The 20,635-nt window shown below is 37.1% G+C and overlaps 1 protein-coding gene and 1 pseudogene across 1 annotated transcript in view; both read left to right on the forward strand.

The window, feature by feature from the left end:
- Positions 1-1,339: 1,339 nt before the first annotated feature.
- Positions 1,340-18,246, forward strand: LOC119535431 (annotated as a pseudogene).
- The window catches only part of AHR (aryl hydrocarbon receptor), a 66,541-nt gene continuing 64,009 nt past the window's right edge, over positions 18,104-20,635 (forward strand). The window contains exon 1 of the mRNA XM_037836841.1: positions 18,104-18,832. Coding sequence (XP_037692769.1) covers positions 18,768-18,832 — 65 coding nt within the window. The 5' untranslated portion in view covers positions 18,104-18,767. The remainder of the gene's footprint in view (positions 18,833-20,635) is intronic.

A 20,635-nucleotide genomic window follows, 5' to 3' on the forward strand; every position in this document is an offset into this window, starting at 1 on the left:
AAAAATGAAAAAAAAAAAAAAATAAGCCCCCATTGTAAAAGCCAATCCATTTCTGGCATATTGCATTTTGGCAGCTTTAGCAAACTGGAACAAAATGCATAGGAAAAGACAAAATCCTGAGCTCTGGGCTTCCTAGTTCACAAAGGAAGAGGAGAATCATGATGGTTTCTTCACTTTCATTGTTTAGAACAATGATTTCCAAAATTAGTACTCCCTAATTAGTGATCCTTGGTGGTTTCCCTTTAAGGACTCCTGTGAGGAAGGCTAGAGGCAAGTAGGCAGGACCTGGACCTCTCAGGCCTGAGTCAACCAGAGCGGCTCCACAGCACTTATTTTCCATGCTGGAATAATACACAGGATTTAGATGGAACACTGTGTGTATGCCTTTGTGGTTTTTTTTTTTTTTTTTTTTTTTTTTTTTTTTTAACTTGATGAATGACTTATCTAATTTGAGGAATCATATAGTTCAAAAGGAGAAACACTCTTTTTTCCCCTTGGCTCAGAGTTCTGAGAGTAATTTTTCAAGCTATATATTAAAAACATATTCACTAGTAGTTTTTCAGAATATGCAGAGGCACATAACTTATGTCTATATCTTAACTTGTCTCTCAGTAAAAGTCCATGGCATAACGTTCAAGTGTGATCCTGTAAAACAATTCTAAATGGGGTTGAAATGACATGGCATAAGGATGCAGCTCTAGCAAACTATAAGTTGTAATTTAGAAGATTAATTATAAAATTTATTTTACATATATTTTAATTAGTTTGAGCATTTATTTTGGGCTTAGTTTCCCAGCTGCTATATGACAAATACCACACAACAACAGGAATTTATTGGCTCACACTTTCAGATGCTAGAAAGCTTGCTTTTCCGGTAGTAGTGTTTGGCTGGCTGGCAATCCTTAGGATACTTGGCTTTCCTGTTACATGGCAATGTCCTCTCCTTTCTCTTCTGGGTTCCACTGACTTCCAGGTCCTGCTCCTCCATGTGAGGGAAGGCCTCTAGTAATAGGATTAAGACTCACCCTGGCTCAGTTGGCTACTCAACTAAAAATAACGTCTTATTTGAAATGGTTTCACACCCTCAAGAATGGATTAAAAACATATATTTTCTATGGCATGTAATTCAATCTTCTAGTTTTCTTAATGTGTTTATTTATTTTTGGAAAGATAATGTATGATGGATGCTTTGGGCCAGTCAACATGGGACCACTTGCGGCTGCATGTCACTGTGCTCCCAGTATGTCACCCTGGCTCAATGCTCCTGGTAAAAGTAAAAATCATTGTTTCTTCTCTGGAGGATGAACATTTATATAATTGATTTCAAGGATGTGGTAACATGGCAAAAGATGCCGGTCTCATTGAAGCCAATGAACAACTAAGGACTAGAATCTTAGTCCCAGAAAAGGGGTAGCATCATTAGTAGCTATTCATCCTTCTATAGTAAGTATCCTTGGAAAACAACTCTTGACAAAAGCCTTTGGACAGTCCAGTGTCAACAATGCACAGCAAGTGGGTACTTGGTATACCTCAGAGACCTGCAGTGCCAAATAGTATCCTAGTAGGAAGTCCACACACCCTTTATACACGCTTTGTATCACAGAACCAGGCTTCAGCCTCCAAAATAGCAAAGAAGAGGAGAATAGGAAGGACTGAGGCATTTTTCAATGAAGGTGTGTGAGAAGGTTCAGAGGAAAGGCAGATGAGTTGGTCGCAGAGTTCAGTGCCACTGATAACCTTATTGTACCAAATGAATCATCTTATGACTGGAAGAAAATAAGACAAGTCATTGATGCCTTAAATGTCTTAATGGCCATAAACTTGATCTCTAAGGAGAAGAAAGAAATCAAATGGATTGGTCTGCCTACTAACTCAGCTCAGGAATGTCAGAATTTAGAGGTAGAGAGAGAATACTTGAAAGAATAAAACAAAAGCAGTCTCAAGTTCAAGAACTCATTCTATAGCAAATAGCCTTCAAGAATTTGGTGCAGAGAAACCACCAAGCAGAGCAGCAAGCAAACTGGCTGCCTCCCTCCAACCCCATCATACATCTCCCATTCGACATCATGAACACCAGCAAGAAGACAATTATCAACTTCAGTATTTCTAATGACAAAAAATTTTAGTATATGTTTAATTTTTACAACACATTTGAAATCCATGATGATACAGAAGTATTGAAGCGAATGGGAATGGCTTGTGGACTAGAATTAGGAAGCTGTTTGGCTGAAGACTTTAAAATGGCAGGTAGTTTGGTACCTAAAGCCCTGGAACCTTATGTAACAGAAATGACTCAGGGATCAATCAACGGTGTATTTGTCACATCATCAAGTTCAACTACAAATGGCACCAGGCTTTCTGCCAGTGACTTGACCAATGGTGCAAATGGGACATTGGCCACAAGTTCCAGCAGGTCTCAGTACAGTGGCTCCAGAGTGTAGATGCCAGTGTCTTATGTTGGGGAAAACGATAATGAGGATGATGACTTTAATGACAATGACGGTGAAGACGGATTTTCTTGGCTTATAGGCTCCCCCTCCCTCTTCAAATTCAGTTTCAGGAAAAAATTATTAGGGAAGAGAAACGTGCTTTTTTTTTTTTTTTTTTTAACATGGGTTTGTCTGTTTCTGTTTGGCCTACTCCCCAAAAGATATTGGTAAGCTATTTAATTTACATGTGCACTTCCAATAAGCAAGCAAGGATGGCTTTTCATAAGATTTTTTTTTAAAAGTGGTGTGGTTGTGTGTGTTGACACCAGTGTGCTGATGTGGTCTTTATTTACTTCTTAGGATTTTGTGTTTTCATTTTCTACTTTTTTTTAAAACTTCAAAGTTCATTTTAGTTCCCTGAACAAGTCTTGTTGGTTTTGCTGAAGAAATTGTACTTCATCCATATCAATGAAAATAAAATGCTCTCCTTTTGTGGAAAATGGTACACTGAATGGCCATTTATTTGCAGTGTGTTTTGAATGGTGCCACTAACCAATTTTTAGCAAGATTACATAGTGAATTTTATTTTATTAAACCATGCAGTGTCCAAAGAACCAAGCAAAATAGTAAAGCTCTACTTTTTTAAACATTAAACACTGTGAATTTTTATGCCCTTATTTTCCCTTAAATTATATTAGCTATTGTGATTCCATCAAGTTTACACAACTTGTTTTGCTCTATTTTGCAGCAAATTACAAAGGTTTTTTTGTTTGTTGTTTTTTTGTTTTTGTTTGTTTGGTAAAAGTTTGTTGCCTTGCTGGTGCAACTATATAAACTATCTTAAAGGCTTGGAATGGTTTGTCGCTTATGGTAAAATTTGCCTGTTTTCTTACAGGCAACATTTGGAATCTTTTTATTATTGTTTACAGACATATTAAGTCTACCATTTAAAGACATGTACTGAAACAAATGTTATATTTGTTTCATAAACATCTTCCTGTTATCTATTATAAAGTTGAAATTTTAAAACAGTTTTTTAACTCAAAATTTGTCAGTAATTTTCAATAGTTCTTTTTTTATAAAAAGAAAAAGGAATTTCAGGATAGGCAGTAGTCTCTTTTACAATTTATTCAAAACAACTGCACAGTTCAGCTGCTTGTTCTAAAATGATAGTCTTTATTGAAACACAAACAAACTTTTCTGTAATATTTTATGGAATATGAAGAGACTTTAGTTGTTCAACTTGTTTAACCATTAGTTTTTATTAATTAAACGTGCATAGACATTTTAAACCAACAAATGAAAAAGATAATGCATGGGACAAAATCCAAAATATACAAACAGGTTACTGAAAAGTAAGTCTCTCTTCACACACTGTCCCTTGCTTCTCTCAACACAACCAGTTTTACTAGTTCCTAATGTACACTTTTAGAGGACTGAGAGTAAACATTGGATATATTTGTACTCAGGGGGATAAGATGTATGCATGCATAACTGAGATGGTATATGATGAGTGTCACGTGAGTGATTTAAACCACGTGTGTTGATAGTTCAAAAGGAAGAGAAAAAAGTTTAGCTGGTTTGCTTAGGGAAGTCTTCACAGAGGAGAAGATGGTAGTCAAGCTAATCTTCCAGTATGTGAAAGTCATTGATCTTTCAAGGATCTATTTTAAAATTTTAATTCTTTCCTTCCTGTGTTCAGAACTAATTCAGATTAAGTCATAGGAAACAGATAAATGGATATCTAAATGTCAGTTATATGATAAATAAATCAATTGGAGGACATAGCTTTACCTCTGTAGCAAAACAGCTCGGCCCAGCTATATGTGGGTAGGTCTTAGTTCATATTCCTGGAAGCCTTATAAAGAGAAGAAACCAGAAGCCAAGAGTTAGAGAAAGCCACCAGAAGAAGTCAAAGTTAGCAGCAACCAGAAGAGCAGCCAAAAGCAGAAGACACTGCCATGTTATGGAAGGCAAAGATACCAAGCCAAGGAAACTCTGGCCAGTACCAGAATGCCACAGACTCAGGGAGAGAGCAAGCCTTGATGATATCTTGATTTTGACTTCTTCTAGCCTCAAAACTGTGAACCAATAAATCCAATAAATTCCTCTTGTAAAGCCACAACCAGTTTGTGGTATTTGTCATCGCAACTCTGGAAAACTAATAGTTGCCAGGGGCTGGGGGTTGATGTATATGGGGTTTCTTTTTGGGCAATTGAAAATGTTCTGGAATTAGACAGTGGTGATAAGCACATACTCTTTTAAGTGAACTGAAATCACTTCAAAATGGTAAATTTTATGGTATGTGAATTTTATCTCAGTCTTTTTTAAAAAGTATGAGTTTCATAGGCTTGTTTTGGACACAATGAAAGAAAGTATATAGGATGCACAGTTCCTGTATTTAATAAATAGTAATTCTTATTTAAAAAAAGGATTTGGGGGAAAACAGATAAAATATGCTTTTATTATCCATTTTGAAAATATTTGCAGTTTATGTAAAATATATGGAAAGTGAATGTAAATGTGTTAAACATCAAAATACTTCTAGTATAACTAAAGAATTAAAGGAAGACAATGGACCACTGTATCCACATATTTCTTACTAATGTAATTTGTGCTAATGTAGGCACACCATGCTGGTTGTCTGATGCATCTATACAATAACAAAGCAGATAATAGGCCTAGAGACAGACACAGCACTCCATCCAACAATTATCATAATTAAGTGAACCAATTAGCAAATTACCATTATGACCAAGACGTTGGTTTGTACATCATACACCAGATATACAATTATAATGCAATTACAATGATTATTAGAGTTTCATATCATCATTAATGAAAGCCACTACCTGTAGCAAAAGGTCTAAAATTGTTAGAGCTAAATTACGCTATCCTATGTTTTTCAACAGTGCAATATGTAGTGGTGAGCATTTAATTTTAAATAATAGCACAGCACATTGTAAAAGCTACCGTATACCATAGGAAGCAGATGCAACAAATTTTTTATGGCTCTGTATTTCTGAAAGATGTTATTGCTGCACTGAAATGATTAAGGAGTTCTTGACCAATGAGAAATACAATAATAATTTTGGGGGGCTGACAAGTTGACTCTATACAAAAACAGGTAAGTAACTTAACTAGGTACAGCAGTTTTAGGAAATCCTGCTTCCTAGTCTGTGAGATCTCTAAAGAACTTATCTTCTATAAGAATGTCATTTCAAAGAACATTCTATAACTTCATTAAAGTTTAATGAGGAAAAACTGTAAAATGTGGGCAATTTATTAAAGAATACTTGGGAAATGAATGGCAAAGATTAAAATTTAGAGTGAACCACCCTTATGAAATGGTTCCCAAAGTTTTAGATTGAGTAAAGAATGAAGAAAACAGAAATGCATCCAATTTCTTGAAACAATTATTTTATTTTGAGTTTCCAGGTTTTGCTTTGCTTATCCTACAATAAGCATTTCAAAACACTGGAAAAAGAAGGAAGTTTTTAAAAGAATGAAAGAAGGAAGAGAAGAAGGGAGGAATAAAAATAAGAGAAAGTAAAAGCCTAGAAAAAGAAAAGAGAAAGGAAGAAACAAAAAGAAATACCATGGGAGGAAAAACTAAAGGAAATACACTGAGGTGTTGTCTTAAAAACATAGAAATCAAAAAACCAAAATGAAACAAAACTATAAAACAGCTCACAGTGTGACTTTCTCAACCTAATGGTTAATGTCTATTTTGGCAGGTTTCTATTATTTAATACAGCTGAGGAGCAATGACTGTACTCTCACCAAGACTGCATTCATTGTCAGACAGATGTGACTTAGGATAAATATAGTATATAACTTCTTTAGTCTCTAAATTATTTACTGGGCTAAATATCAAGCAAAAAAATTTTGTTTCATAATACTTGAAAGTATACTAAATTTTGAACATGTATTTTTTTGTTGGAACTCAAAATCCCTAAAATTTAAGAAATAAGGTTTAGAAGGTCCTGTTTGTGCTCCACCCAGATCCCTTTGATTGGCTGCACCCATTCCCTGGATGCACAAGGCTCACTGCTGCCCCCTTTTTCTGAAATTGCTCTCTACTGGATGGGAGCACCATAAAGGAGACGTTTTGGGCCCTTCCCTCCTCCCTAACACAGGCCAGTCTTCTGGCATGGAGGTGGGACCAGGTCTGTGATGCAATTCCTGCTCCAAAGTCCCCTGAGTCAGAGCCCCTCTGGGACCACACGGAAGCTGGGCTCCAGCTGAGACATTCCGGCTGACTGAGCTCCTTCCAGATCCACCTGCTTCCCTTCTCCTGAGAACACTTCTCCTCAGTGAAGAGCACTCAGGAACCTGACCTAAAATGTCACAAAAATAATTTTCCTCTTGCAAACATTTTAAGAATGATAATTGTTTATGAAATCATTATTTTGGAAACATATTACTCCTGGCATATTGTTTTGATTTGAGATAATCTTGTTAGGTTTTAAGATGCAAGTGAAATCTGAATTACTGCTAAATATACCTGGAGAAAAGTTTGGGTAATTAAATAATTTTTCCTATACCTTTAATCTTCTTGCATGCCAATGCAGACTTACTTTCACTGCCTCCAGACCTTTCCCAGGTTTCTCGGACTTCCTCAGGCCTTATTTGCTGGGGTAACTCATACTGCTGAGTTTAGCTTGTTGCTTCAGATCCTCTGGGGTTAGAAAAGGGATCCTTCTTAGGTGTTTTCAGAGTACCTTGTACTTAACTATAATCCTCAGAATCATCACATTCTATGGTGATTGCCTGTTGTGCAAGTTTGGATATATCATGTCCCCTCAAAAGCTATATTCTTTAATGCATTCTTGTGGGGGCAGATGTATTAGCATTGATTAGGTTGGAACCTTTTGGCTGAGTGTTTCCATGGAGGTATGACTTAGTCTACTGTGGGCAAGATGTTTGATTAAATTATTTCCATGGAGATATGGAGCCCACCTATTCAGGGTGGGTCTTGATTTAATCTATGGAGTCCTATAAAAGAGATCACAAACAGAAGAAGCTCAGAGCAGCTGAGAGGGACATTTTGGAGAGAAGCTAAGAGCTGACACTGATGCTGACATTTGGAGATGCTTGGAGAAGTTTGGAGATGCTAGCCCAGAGTTTGCTATGGAGATGCTAAGAGAGGACCCACAGATGCTTAGATGCACAGGAGGTAAGGAAACTAAGAGAGACCCAGAGACATTTTGGAGAAAGCTGTTTTGAAATGCAACCTGGGAGCAAAGGAACAGGAGATGCCAGCCACGTGCCTTCCCAGCTGATAGAGGTATTCTCGACTCTATTGGCCATTCTTTGGTGAAAGGATCATATTGTTGATGCCTTAATTTGGACACTTTTATGGCCTTAGGACTTAAATTTCTAACAAAATAAACCCCCTTTGTAAAAGTCAATCCATTCCTGGCATTTTGCATAATGGCTGCATCAGCAAACCGGAACACCTGTATACTCCCCTCATCCCATAAGTGATTTGGCCTGTACATTTTCTGAAGGAAAGGCAATGACCATGTCTTATTCATTATGCTAGCCCCATTAATCATGGGACACTGAATCCTGCGGTGTACTTAAAAATTTGTTGAATGAATGAATTCTTTATGTCCATGATATATGTATTGTGTACAGTTAATGAAATGCTCTGGCTTAAGCATATAAACTAAGTTACATGGATCAAAGGAGGGAAATATCTTTCCATCTGTCTTGGTTTCCTAGGTTTGCTGTAATGAAATACTACAATAACAATTTATTGTCTCAGTTTCAGAAGTTAGGAGTCCGATATCAAGATGTCAGCAGGGGCCATGTTTCCTCTGAAGTCTGTAGGGTTCTGACAGTGGCTTGCCAGCAGTCTCTGGCATAACTCAACATCTCCTTCACCATATGGCCATCTTCCCTCTCTCTGTGTCCATTTCTTCCCTTCTTATAAAGATATTAATCATATTGGGTTAGGACCCACCCTAATCCAGTTTGGCCTCAACTAGTAATACTTTAAAGATTCTATTTCCATATAGGATCACATTTTCAGGACCAGTGGTTAGGACTTAAGCATATCTTTTTGGAGGATACAATTCAATTCATAACATCATCTTAACATATAAGTAATATAGCCAACTGTTATTGACATCTGAAAAAAGAGACACTGTGGCTGATAAAACTTGAAAATGACTGTATTAGGGTTCCCTAGGGAAACAAAACCAACAGGATACCTATAGACATAAAACCATAAATACATATATAATGTAAATATTATGAGACATTATAGGAATTAGCTTATGCAGTTGTGGGGATGGGCAAGTCTAAATTTCATGTAGCAGGCCATAAGCTGGGAACTCTGATGAAGGTTTTTTATGAATTCCCCAGAAGAAGCTGGCTGGCTGAAGTAGAGACAGAAATTCTTCCTCGTGACTGCTGAAATCAATTCTCCCTTTAAAACCTTCAACTAATTGGATGAGACCTCTTTCATTCCTGAAGACAATCTCCTTAGTTGATTGTAAATATAATCAGCATAGATGTAATCAATTTACTGGTGACTTAAATCCACAAAATATCCTCACAATAACAATCAGGCCAATGCTTGTTTGACCAAGCAACTGAACACCATAGCCTAGATGAGTTGACATAGGAACTTAGCAATCACAGTGACCAAACCAACAATATAAAAACAGCATGAATATAAGTTTTAGGATGTCTAACTTCAACAATAAAATATTCAATCTATGCTGTATGAAGTATGTGAATTCAATTTAATTCAGCCCCTATTTATTGAGGACGTAACATGTCACCAGTATGATCTTCAATTACCGTTGGGGAAACATGGGTTATAAATGCAAAAAAATCATAAACAATATAACATAAAATATAAGTTAATGTGACAAGCACATTGTATAAGCTAGCAGTTTATGAGATGACCCTTGTTGGATGAGTTCTGTTTGAGTTAGAGGAGAGTAGGTTTAACAATTAAATAGGATGGAATAAAAGATGAAGAAAGAAGTATGAATTTGACATATTCATGAAATTGTAAGAAAATTGGTCTGATTATAGTGGAGGGTATGTGTTAGGGAATAGAAAAGATACAAGAAAGTAAAGTTAGGTTAGTTTATGGGCATTTTGGGATAAATATTTAAAATTTGTTTGTTGGATGAGGAGAAAGGGAAGTGACATGATAGTAGTAGTATTTGCAGAACAAAGATTGTAGAATTTAAGATGGGATAGGGAAATTGGAGGTAGATCTGAAAATTAGGAGTTATTAATTAAGGTTAGAATTGGTCAACAAATGGTAAATCAAATCATGAAAATAGGGTTACTGATAGAATTATACATATATATGGAAGTAAATTAATCCACTTTTATCCACAGAGTATTGAAAATTTTGATACAGTTTATTCTGTCCAATATTTTAAATTATATGAGAAAGTAATGAGTAATGAGAAATACTCCATAATTTTACCATTTTTGAATTCCTCTATTGAGAATTGGAGGGCATCTCCATAGTTAAGATCCAACTGAATTTCAGTAACACATATACTTTCCAGTATAAGTATAGGTATTACCGAAGAAATCCTCAAAGGGAAAAAGCCAATGGGATGAGCCCTTTTAGGAGACGCAGAGTGAGACTCATTATAAGTCAAAAGGGCATAGCAGAAGCTACAAACAGAAATGGAGCCAAGAGTCCAGAGCCAAGCTGAAACTGGAGAGCAATAAAACAAGTTAGGAAATTGCTTTGAAGAGCATCGGGGCATCTGCCTTTCATCAGCACTCAATTGGTGGTTGGGCATGTGTGCTGGCTTAAAGGTGAAAAGCCTCTCGGCTCCACAAGATGCAACAACAAATATTTCTTAAAATAATTGAATTTTAAAAAAAGGATTATTTTATTCCTTTAGTAAGTGTTCCAGTTTGCTAATGCTGCCATTAAGCAAAATACCAGAAATGGATTGGCTTTTATAAAGGGGGTTTATTTGGTTACAAAGTTACAGTCTTAAGGCCATAAAGTGTCCAAGATAAGGGGGTACCTTCACTGGAGGTTGGCCAGTGGCATCCGGAAAACCTCTGTTAGCTGTGAAGACACATGGCTGGCGTCTGCTCCAGAGTTCTGGTTTCAAAATGGCTTTCTCCCAGGATGTTCCTCTCTAGGCTGCAGCTCCTCAAAAATGTCACTCTTAGTTGCTCTTGAGGCATTTGTTCTCTCTTAGCTTCTCTGGAGCAAGAGTCTGCTTTCAAGGGCCATCTTCAAAATGTCTCTGTAAGCTGCAGCTCCTTTCTAGCTCCTGTGTGTTCTTCAAAGTGTCCCTCTTGGCTATAGAAAGCTTGCTCCTTCTGTCTGAGCTTTATATAGTGCTCTAGTAAACTAATCAAGGCCCAAGCTGAATGGGCAGGACCACACCTCCATGGAAATTATCTAATCAGTTATCACCTACAGTTGGGTGGGTCACATCTCCATGGAAACATTCAAAGAATTACAATCTAATCAACACTAATACGTCTGCTCACACAAGATTGCATCAGAGATAATGGTGTTTGGTGGGACATAATACATTCAAACTGGCACAGTAAATATACGTTCAGAGGAGAACACAGAGAAAAAAGTGTTCCAATTCTGCTCAAAATCTTAACAAACATGGAGTTATGTCAGTCCAGTTCCATTTATAGAATTAGCCATAGCATTTCTAATGATTACCATCATAAAACTGTAACAACAATAATAGGAAAAATATAAAGTTGGATTGGAAACAAATCATTTCAATTATAAGGAAGCCATCATATACATTCATGAACTTTCTTAGAAACTGGAGATTTATAGTATCTAGGTATCAATTACACAATTGCTTCTTTTGAGTTTTTGGCTCAAAAGAGCTAATACTTTATAATTATCCAAAATAATTCAATATTACCTGAGTAAAATTAATGGCATGCAAATGCCATCAGGCAATTCTGACAGCTGCTTGTATCATGAATACCTATCTTTCAAAAAAGTGGAATACTAATATACTTATCTAGTACCATTTGGTCCTTGCAAAGACTGTGAGGTATGTACACAATTTGCATATTTATATCAGAGTACAGGAAACAGGTATTTTAGGCAGACAGGGATTTAATACAGAGAATTAAAAATTTACACAATCCCTAGAAAGGCTCATGATACAGGCTCTAGGCTGGCCATACAGGATTGTTTCCAAAATCCCACAGAATGGACTCACTAGGGAAACTACTACTTCTGCTTCAATCAGAAAGCAGATGAATCCAGAAGTCACAACAGAATTTAGAGTTCAAAGACATTCCACTGTAGGTACAATTAAGGGACTAGGAAGAACCTGCTGCCACCACAACAGGCTTGCAAAACCAATGAAACTAGAATTCGTATGCTGGGAGCTACCACAGAAAAATCATGTCTCCACAGCCTTGCTTGTTATCAGAAAACAATAGAAAGGGCAGGAAGATGACCCCTACTCACTTCTGCCTTCCAAATCTCAACAAGTGCATCTAATTGGCTGAACCTAATTTGCATCTGGAACTTTAATTGCATGGGAATCTGAGAAACACATTTTTTAGCTTTCCAGCCTCTGCAGTACAGAAATGCACACTATAAGGAAGTGGAGAATAGTTGGTAATTGGCCACTTTCACCATACTGAGATTCAAAGACATTAAGAAATTTCTTATCTGAGGTCACAGGCTAGTGGGTGTTAGAGCAAAAAACTTGAATTCAAGGATTTTGGCTACTTGCCCAGTACTCTTTCCACTACATCACTCTACAGCACTGATTACTCTCTGAAGACATTTGCCAAAGGAGACATATTTTCAAATCTTGTGCTAATTATAACTTTCACTGAAGCATTAATTCAGGCATCTGTGAATACTGCTACCTTTTAGTCTTATGTCAAATCTAGTTCTTCTCCCAAACTCAGACTTAATCTCATTTTACAGTACTTACAGTTAAACCAACAATGCCAGAGTTTAATACCTTTGAGTATTTTTCTCAGCAGGCTTGCTGCTTAATCCATTTAATGTCAGAACAATACAGACTTTCTTATTAAAATGGGGAGAAGGACATTATGAGAGACTGTATTAGCTGCATTAGTGGCTTTCTTGTGCTGGGTAAATTCTGCCAATATGGTAATATTTGTATATTATCTTTATTATAATTAGTGTTTTCTGCTGACCGCATCCAGAAAGACATTAAAAAAGGAAAACTTTGGGATGTCAAAACCTGTTCAATTTTAAGCATATATAAAAGAGAAATAGAATAATGGAAGCTCTTTTAAGCAAATATTTCTAGGTACGTACTTCAATATTACAATTTTTTAAAATGTAAATAAAATATCTGGGTAAGATAGAAATTATTTCTGTGTCATGTATAAGCAATATCTCTCATTCATATTGAATTAAATCATAACTTTTCATTTCAAATGCTTTTAAAGTAAATTTGGAACATATTTTTATATACACACTTAAGGATGTAAATACAATTCCTTTCCTATACATTAAAAGAAAAATCTAAGTTACTAGATACACTTCTGTTTGGACTTAAGTACTAAAACTGCTAAAATTAAAAAGGGGATTAAATTCATGTGAAGGAATTAAAGGGCATTTACAGTAACTACAGTTAGTGATAGATTTGTTTGCTCTCTTTAAACAAGGAAATAAATTATGTTAGTGGCCACAAGTTGTTGGAGGAAGTGGACCTAGTGGTTTTGTGTTGAGAGCATACTGAACATAGTAAAGGAACTGTGAATGTGATTGTTAAGGTTCAAATGAAGATGAAGATACGTAGGAGTCTTGAGTAGGTTAGGCTGTATCAAAATCACAGGTTGTTTTTCTCAACATATTATAGATATAGAATGTAAAGCTTATAATAATTGGAACCATTTTTGAGTCAAAAAGAGCTCTTGTATTTTGTAGGGAGAAGTTTTGGGGACTCACTAAAGAAAATTCATTGATCCTGAGAAAAATCTCAGCATTTCTATTTGATTGGATTTCAGTACCATTTTTAAAGGACTGACGTTTTCACTACTGAAATACGTTATTTACATTATTATATATATATTTACATATAAATATAAATGTGTGTTTTAGAGTAAGATCATGTGAGAGGGGTTTCCCCTTTGCTTTTTACATAGGTAATTAAAATCTTAAATCAATTTAACTTTTCAATTCATTTGTACTAGAAAGTGTACAAAGGCAAATTAATTGAAATAGTATACATTAATTTTTGTTTTAATAATCTTTCACAGTAAAGTCTGCTCTCTTATTTAATAGGTGAGTTAGAAAGTATCACTTTAAAACTAGGGCACTATCTCAATTATCCAAAATATATAATGACCTACATAAAACATGATCAAAGATCATAAGCATATATCCAGTAAAGGTGATTTAATGATTATATGTACTCTTTTTTTTGGTAAACTTGCTTTAAGGCCATCTCATAATTTAACGTGAAAAAGCTTAATTTTTCATTAATGTTTAGGTAAAATAATTCATGGTGAAACATATTTATTATCTATTTATTTTCTGAGCATGATAACATGGTAATAAGTGATACAAAACTCAGAAATTACTGGCTTAAATAAGTTAATGCTATTGTTTATTACCAAAGTAATTGTTATTATTCTACTCGTTTCAGAAAATTCTTATTTGGAGTCTTTACCTTTAAGATATAATGATTTATAAGGATGATATTTCACTTGGAGAACTGATATATTTTGCTCATCTCTTTAAGAGGATGTTAAAAGGCAAGAAAAGGGCTATTCAGTTATAGCTATTAAGTACTAATTCTTGTTACTACTGAAAAAAAATTTAGATTAACAAATAATAATGACATTTATTTCAGAGGAGTTGAGAGCTAGTGTTCCTGAACACCCAACCCACTTTATGATTGGTTAATACTTTCAGCATGAACAAACTTATTTTTAAGTATGGTCTGCTCTATCTGAGGCTATTTCCTTTATTAATATTTCATGGAAAGTATGTTCATATATACTTGTGACAATTCTATCAAAATGTCAACCTTTTTATCGCCTAAAATAGACAAAGACTATAATAAAGGCAAAATGGTTTGGGGGATTGAATTGTCCTATACTACCTTCCACTTTTCTCATCACTTTGTTAATGCAGCTGAAGAGTGACTAAAAAGAGTGATAAAAATATACATGTTATGTTTTTCATATATTCTCCTGTTCATTCAAAGCATAGCTAAAGATGCTGTGATATCTAATTCACCTAATCAATGTTTCCAGCAAATTTCAGGTTGATGTTTTTACTAATATGAGTGTTTGTTGACTTTTTTTGGTGGTGGTGGTGATTTGCTTTAAAGAACCATAGAAAGGTTGACATAAATATGACAACTCACACAATCCTAGTTTAACTTAGTTAATAATATGAGAGCATACAAGCACAGTTCAATTATCTAATAAATTAGGTATCTGATTTTCCCAGATTCTGGAGAGTTTATATAAGAATTATTTACGTTAAAAATAAACTACTTGGTATTTCTTTAAATATGATTGTACTCCAAAATAATTATTTGATTTCCATGCATTTTTCAGAGACACCTTTATTTTATGCAACTATTTATTTATAGGATCAGATAACTGGAATGGATTCAACCCAAAGTGGGAACTGAAAGAATTTAAGAGACATCCAAGAACTGTGAGTAAATTGAATTCCTCCAACTCCGTTTTCATCAGGACTCCTATCTTCTATAAAGCCAGATGGGAACTCCATCAGTGTTCAGGCAGGAAAGCAACTCAACTAAAGTTTAAAGTTTTACAAGGGAAATTCTTATACCCTGCCTTAGGAGGGAAGGGCGGAGAATGTACTGTTTCACAGGACACTCCACCCTTAGCTACATCCCATTCTTTAATTATGTAGCCAAAATTCCTTTATCATTATCAATTTACTAATCAAGTAATAGCAGATATTTCTAATGTTTGGTATATTATGATGTTTGATTGAGAAGGGTCCTAGGAAAATTATTTACAGTATATGTTTTGCATACCATTAATGTGAAAAGAATTAACCTGAGGTACAAATTAACATTTTTCCCAAAAAACATTTTTTAAAAAGCTATTCTTTTAGCATGTAAGCCTTACAGATATAAACACTAATTATTGATGTGTTATAAAGTCTTAGAAAAGTCAGCGATTATATGCATGAAAATAGTTAGACAAAAAAAATTCAAGTTTGTAATATAAGAATAAGTATAAAAGTATTTATACTGTATTAGAAATTATTGGTGTTTTAGTTCATATAGCTGACTGGTAAATACAGCAAAATGAATAATCGGGGTTATCATAAACCAGCTAAACACTTGAAATGCACAACTACATCTATACTCCTCAGCCCACAAAAGCAGCAAAATGGGGATTTGGGTTTCTAAGTTTGCTCCTCAACTGGAGAAATACAGAAGCCTCATTTGACTCTATCATGTATCTTCCATCTGTTTCCTGTAATATCAAGGGTTAGAGCAAGTTCTAAAGCTTTGTCTTACATAAGAGCTGGGTGTTTAATCTATCAGTCCTGGTCTCACCTCCCACTGAAACAATTATCAGGTTTCAAATAATTCCCTTGTGTCTGAATTTTAAACTTGAAGATAAATGGTTGTTTTTGTTCCTGTTTTTTTCTCCAATGTTTTATTGTAAAATTTTCAACATATGGAAAATTTGAAAGAGTAATATAATGAATATCTATATAGCCTTCACAATTTTGTGTATATATAAATATACATCTATTTATGGCTCTTATCAATCGATAGCCATTTGAACCATTTTTAAGTTGCAGACATCAAGATACTTCACCCTTAAATGTTGTAGCATGTATTTCCTAAGAATAATGATCCTTCCCTTCATAAACATAAAACCACTATTATCTCTAAAAGTCCCAATGCCCAGGCCACCACCCATACCAATTAAATCAAAATTTCTAGACTGGAGACCCAAATGGCAGTAAGTTTTAACACTCCTTAGGTGATTAAAATGTGCAAAAAAAGTTGAGAACCATTGTCTACAGATTGATTAAATTCAACTTAAATATTTTCAAGAAATCCACGCTGATTTTTTTCCACAGTCCTTGAATTTTATCACAACTTCCAGAAACCCAGCTTCACAAAGATATGATGCCATTGAGAGGAATGTAGCACAATTTAACTTTGAAGCTGTGAACTACCTCCTGTTAGGGGTTTACATGGTGTCCAACTGTTGCTAGGTATCACTGTGTTTACCTTGAAAATTTAAAATATCCCCTGTTGGTGCCCCTTTGAGTTTGCTGTGGTACTCCCAGGGCACTCGGTACAGTTTGGGAAGAATGGGATCATGCTCTCTAAAATACTTGATAAACCCAGAGAATATAAGTGAAAAAGATAATTCTGAGGGCCTGGAGTAAAGAACTGGAGGAATGAAGAGGAGGTGAAAATTGTCATTAATGTTCTGTCTGCATGAACCTCCTCCCCTCCCCACCACTCCTACAAAATGCCAACCTGTGCTTCAGATCTGAGCTCAATCTTGTTCAAGGCAGCCTCCCCTAACCAAGTAAAATCGACGTATTACACATTCTGTTAGTACTGTAGCACTTATCGTTACTGCAATCGTACATTTATTTGTGTACTATTTGATTAATTCTGGTTTCTCCCACTAGAATATAAACTCTCAGAGGGTAGGGACTTGTCTGATATCTCCATTGTATCCCACAGCATCTGGCACTGGACACCTTGCTGAATGAAATGGTATCACCTACTGTGATAAAATAGGTTTACCATTCATTTTGTTTTGTTTTGTTTTCCTTTACTCTAAAACAGCGGTTATCTATAAAAGCAGTCCTGAAACGTATTTCTTTTTCTCAGACTAACAGGAAAATGCATATTTGACTGTAACCAAAACCTCAGAAAGTAATCACCAAAACTAATTAAAAGAATGACGTTGCTTTGGATAAGGCAGAACATTTGACTTAGAAAAATCTATGACACCCGAATGTCCCTTTCTAGCTAAGTATCTTTAAAAGGATTCCATTGCTTACAGAATAAAATTTAGACTCTTCATCAAGGATTTATGATTTAATCCCAAAATCGTCATGTTCATCTCCCCTCTCCTCTGTTCAATCATACCAGACTACTACTTATTCCCAAACACCTCCTGCCTTAACTGCTTCCCTATCTCCTTGCTTCCACTAACCTAACTGAAATCTGATTGTGGAATAAATTATTTTGACTGGAAAAAGACATTATACTGCCAAGTGTGGAGACAAATTGTTAAAACAAAACAAAACAAAAAAACTGCTGCCAAACTCCTAGCCTTCAAGTCTAAACTCAAAAGTGACTTCTTTAAGTCTTCCCATGTAGAAAAATTTAAACAGTCCTATTGGTTGTTTTCCAACTCACTGTAATTCTCAGCCAAAAGTTAGCTGAGTCACTGTCTCCCAAACAGGTGAAGTTAAACTCACTATTTGAGATAGTCTAGTTACAAAGAGTTTGGCTACACGTAATTTGTTGTCACACCCTTTCCCCAGCTGGAACTAGGTACACAGAGGAAACCTCCCCTTGACCTCACGAAGATGGCAATTGAAGGGCGTCGTTGCGTATTACGTCATCACGTTCCGGAGGAGGGTGGGACCCTCAAGGGAAAGAGACTGAAAGGGTGGAGCCAAGCCAGGCAGGGCGGGACTACGATGGGCGGGGCGGGGTCCTTGAGGGGTCTGGTGCCCTTCTGCTATTCAGCCAGCGCGCGCCACGGCGGGAGGCAGCGTGGGGAGAGTACACTCGACGCTCGGTACGGACAGCGTGCCCAGGTCCGCGGACCCAAGGTAGGGGCAGCCGCGTAGCCGAGCGGAAGCTGGTGGCCCCCGGGACTGGCAGTCGGCGCCGGAGCTCCGCGGGCGGGAAGCACCCAACAGCGGGAAAGCCCCGGGAGCAGCGCTTCGGCGCTTCTCTCACCCAAGGGTGCGCGGCGACGGTCACGGGGCGCGGCGCTACCGCGCACGACCCAGGCCAGGATTCCAAACAGCCGGCCAAGGCTCCTCCTCCGCCCGGGCCGCCTCACCTGCGGGAAGCGCGGCGCCGCCCCCGCCGGTATAGACGGCACCTGCGCCGTCTAAACCGTGGGTCTACGCCCCTCGCCCTGCGGCGCCAGACCCCGGCGCCCCCACCCGCCGCCGCACACCTGGAAGGGCGGGGGCTGCGGGAGCAGAGGCTCGGGACGCCCGGCGCCTCGCCTCCGCGCTGGGAGGACGCAGGTGGAGCGAGCGCGTCTTCCCGGAATCCCTCGCCGGCTCGTCCCGCCGCCGTGGTCCCGGACACCGCGGGGCCCCGGGGACCTGGGAGGGGCCACCGCCGGCTGGGCACCATGAACAGCAGCAGCGCCAACATCACCTACGCCAGTCGCAAGAGGCGAAAACCCGTGCAGAAAACGTGAGTGTTCGGAGCGGCATCCTCGGGCGGGGGCTGGGCACGCGGGTGGGGTCCTGCCGGGCGCCTGCGGGAGGTTCTCCCACCCCGCCCCCAAATCCCAGCGTTTCGGGGGATTAGGTGTGTTCCCAACACAGCCCGTAGAATCGGGATTTGGAGGCCGGTCGGGAAAGCAAAGACTTGGATTTTTTTTTTAATTTTTTTATTTTCAAGTATTATATTTTAAAAATTGTCCGTTCTGTCACCAACGCAGAATCGATTCACACCCCTACCCCTTTGCAGCTCTGTTCTCTCTTCTGTGGTCCTAAATTTGTTGACGGCTCTGGTCTGCCGGGTGGTGCTGATGGAGTTGCTAACATAAATCTGCTTGAAACCCTCTTCCACCTTTAATATCCGCATGAAATAGGTTAGAGAACTGTCATAATTCCCATTCTTGGAAAAGACCGCGAGTCTGGTAGGGCAAGAAATTTTAAAGAGTTTAACACGTGCCCTCTTGAAGAAAGAGGCCAAGTGTTTCCTCTGAAGCTATTTTTTGGGGGGCCTGGGCAACTGGCTTTCTGTTGAGCTGTTTTATTTACTTGGCAGTAATTTTGTAGTGTCTAACGTGCCTGTATTGGTAGAGTGTAAGATTGATACCAGGTGTGAGTGCAGTGGACAGGATACAGGTGGGGATTTGTATTCGCAGCCACCCTTTTGGGAAGCTTTGTCATCACTTGTGAGGTGCCTTTAGAGTCTGTAAAGTAAAATATTTGGAACTGTATTTATTGAGAGGGGAGTTTTCATTCTTAGCACCTTCCTCTAATTCCTTTTCTTCCCTTCTTCAGAGTTTTTTTCAATTTTAGTAGTGATTTCAAACTTGAATGGGGGAATGGGAGTGGGATATTTGTATGAAGTGGCAAGAACTTTAAAATAATGTTTTATCCAAAAAAAAAAAAAAATCCGTGCTTGAGACTGATTTCCTTTTTTGAGTTTTCTGTGACTGTGTGATTATTTCTAATTATACTCTGAGTTACTTTAATTCATCTATATTTTAAAAATGTTTCATAAACAATTTTTAAAAGTGCAGTAAATGTCTACTCAGAGTAAATCAGAAGTATTTTGTTTAAAACTTAAGTTGCTAATTCCAATCAGAAAAATAACTTAAAACTGATATTGGTTGAAGATTTCATCGTTGTAGAGTTTTAATTTCCCTTTAGATTTTCAGTGATCTTAGAGCCTCAGATCTGACTTATAAATTGGCAGTAACAAAAGATATTAGACCATCCATAAATAGACTCTGATTAGAATCCAAAAGTCTTATCCTACTGTGTGTCTGACGGTAGGAATATTGCCGAGTCAGCAGTTTTCTGCCGGGGTTACTGTACAGTGTTTTGTAAAATAGCTTCTTATATAAAAATTTTTTGTCTAATTTAACTTTGTGCTTGATGGTTAAAATTGTGAAGTATCCAAGATGCGTATCCATGTAGTTACTAATGCAGTAGCATGCTTAGCATATTATATAATAGAGTGTCATGGGCTTTATGTATTCTGTCAGAAAATTTGAAAGACTCCCTGATGGGTTTTTAAGATATTGAGTTTCAGTCAGTGGGTATTCCTTATGGAATTCAGCATTTTTGGTTTCTTGTTAACATTTTACTAAATATTTTCCCTTTTTTGTATTAATTTTTCCTTTTATTTGTATAATGTGAACCTTTTGTTATGATATCTTAATGTTTAACATACTAAGACTTTAGTACACCTCATTTAATAATTTCCTGTAATTCAGTATAACTAAAGCATTCTTCTTCATTCACCCTCATTTTATTT

This window comes from Choloepus didactylus, chromosome 5, assembly GCF_015220235.1.
Source record: "Choloepus didactylus isolate mChoDid1 chromosome 5, mChoDid1.pri, whole genome shotgun sequence".
In the NCBI taxonomy this organism is placed as follows: Eukaryota; Metazoa; Chordata; class Mammalia; order Pilosa; family Megalonychidae; genus Choloepus; species Choloepus didactylus.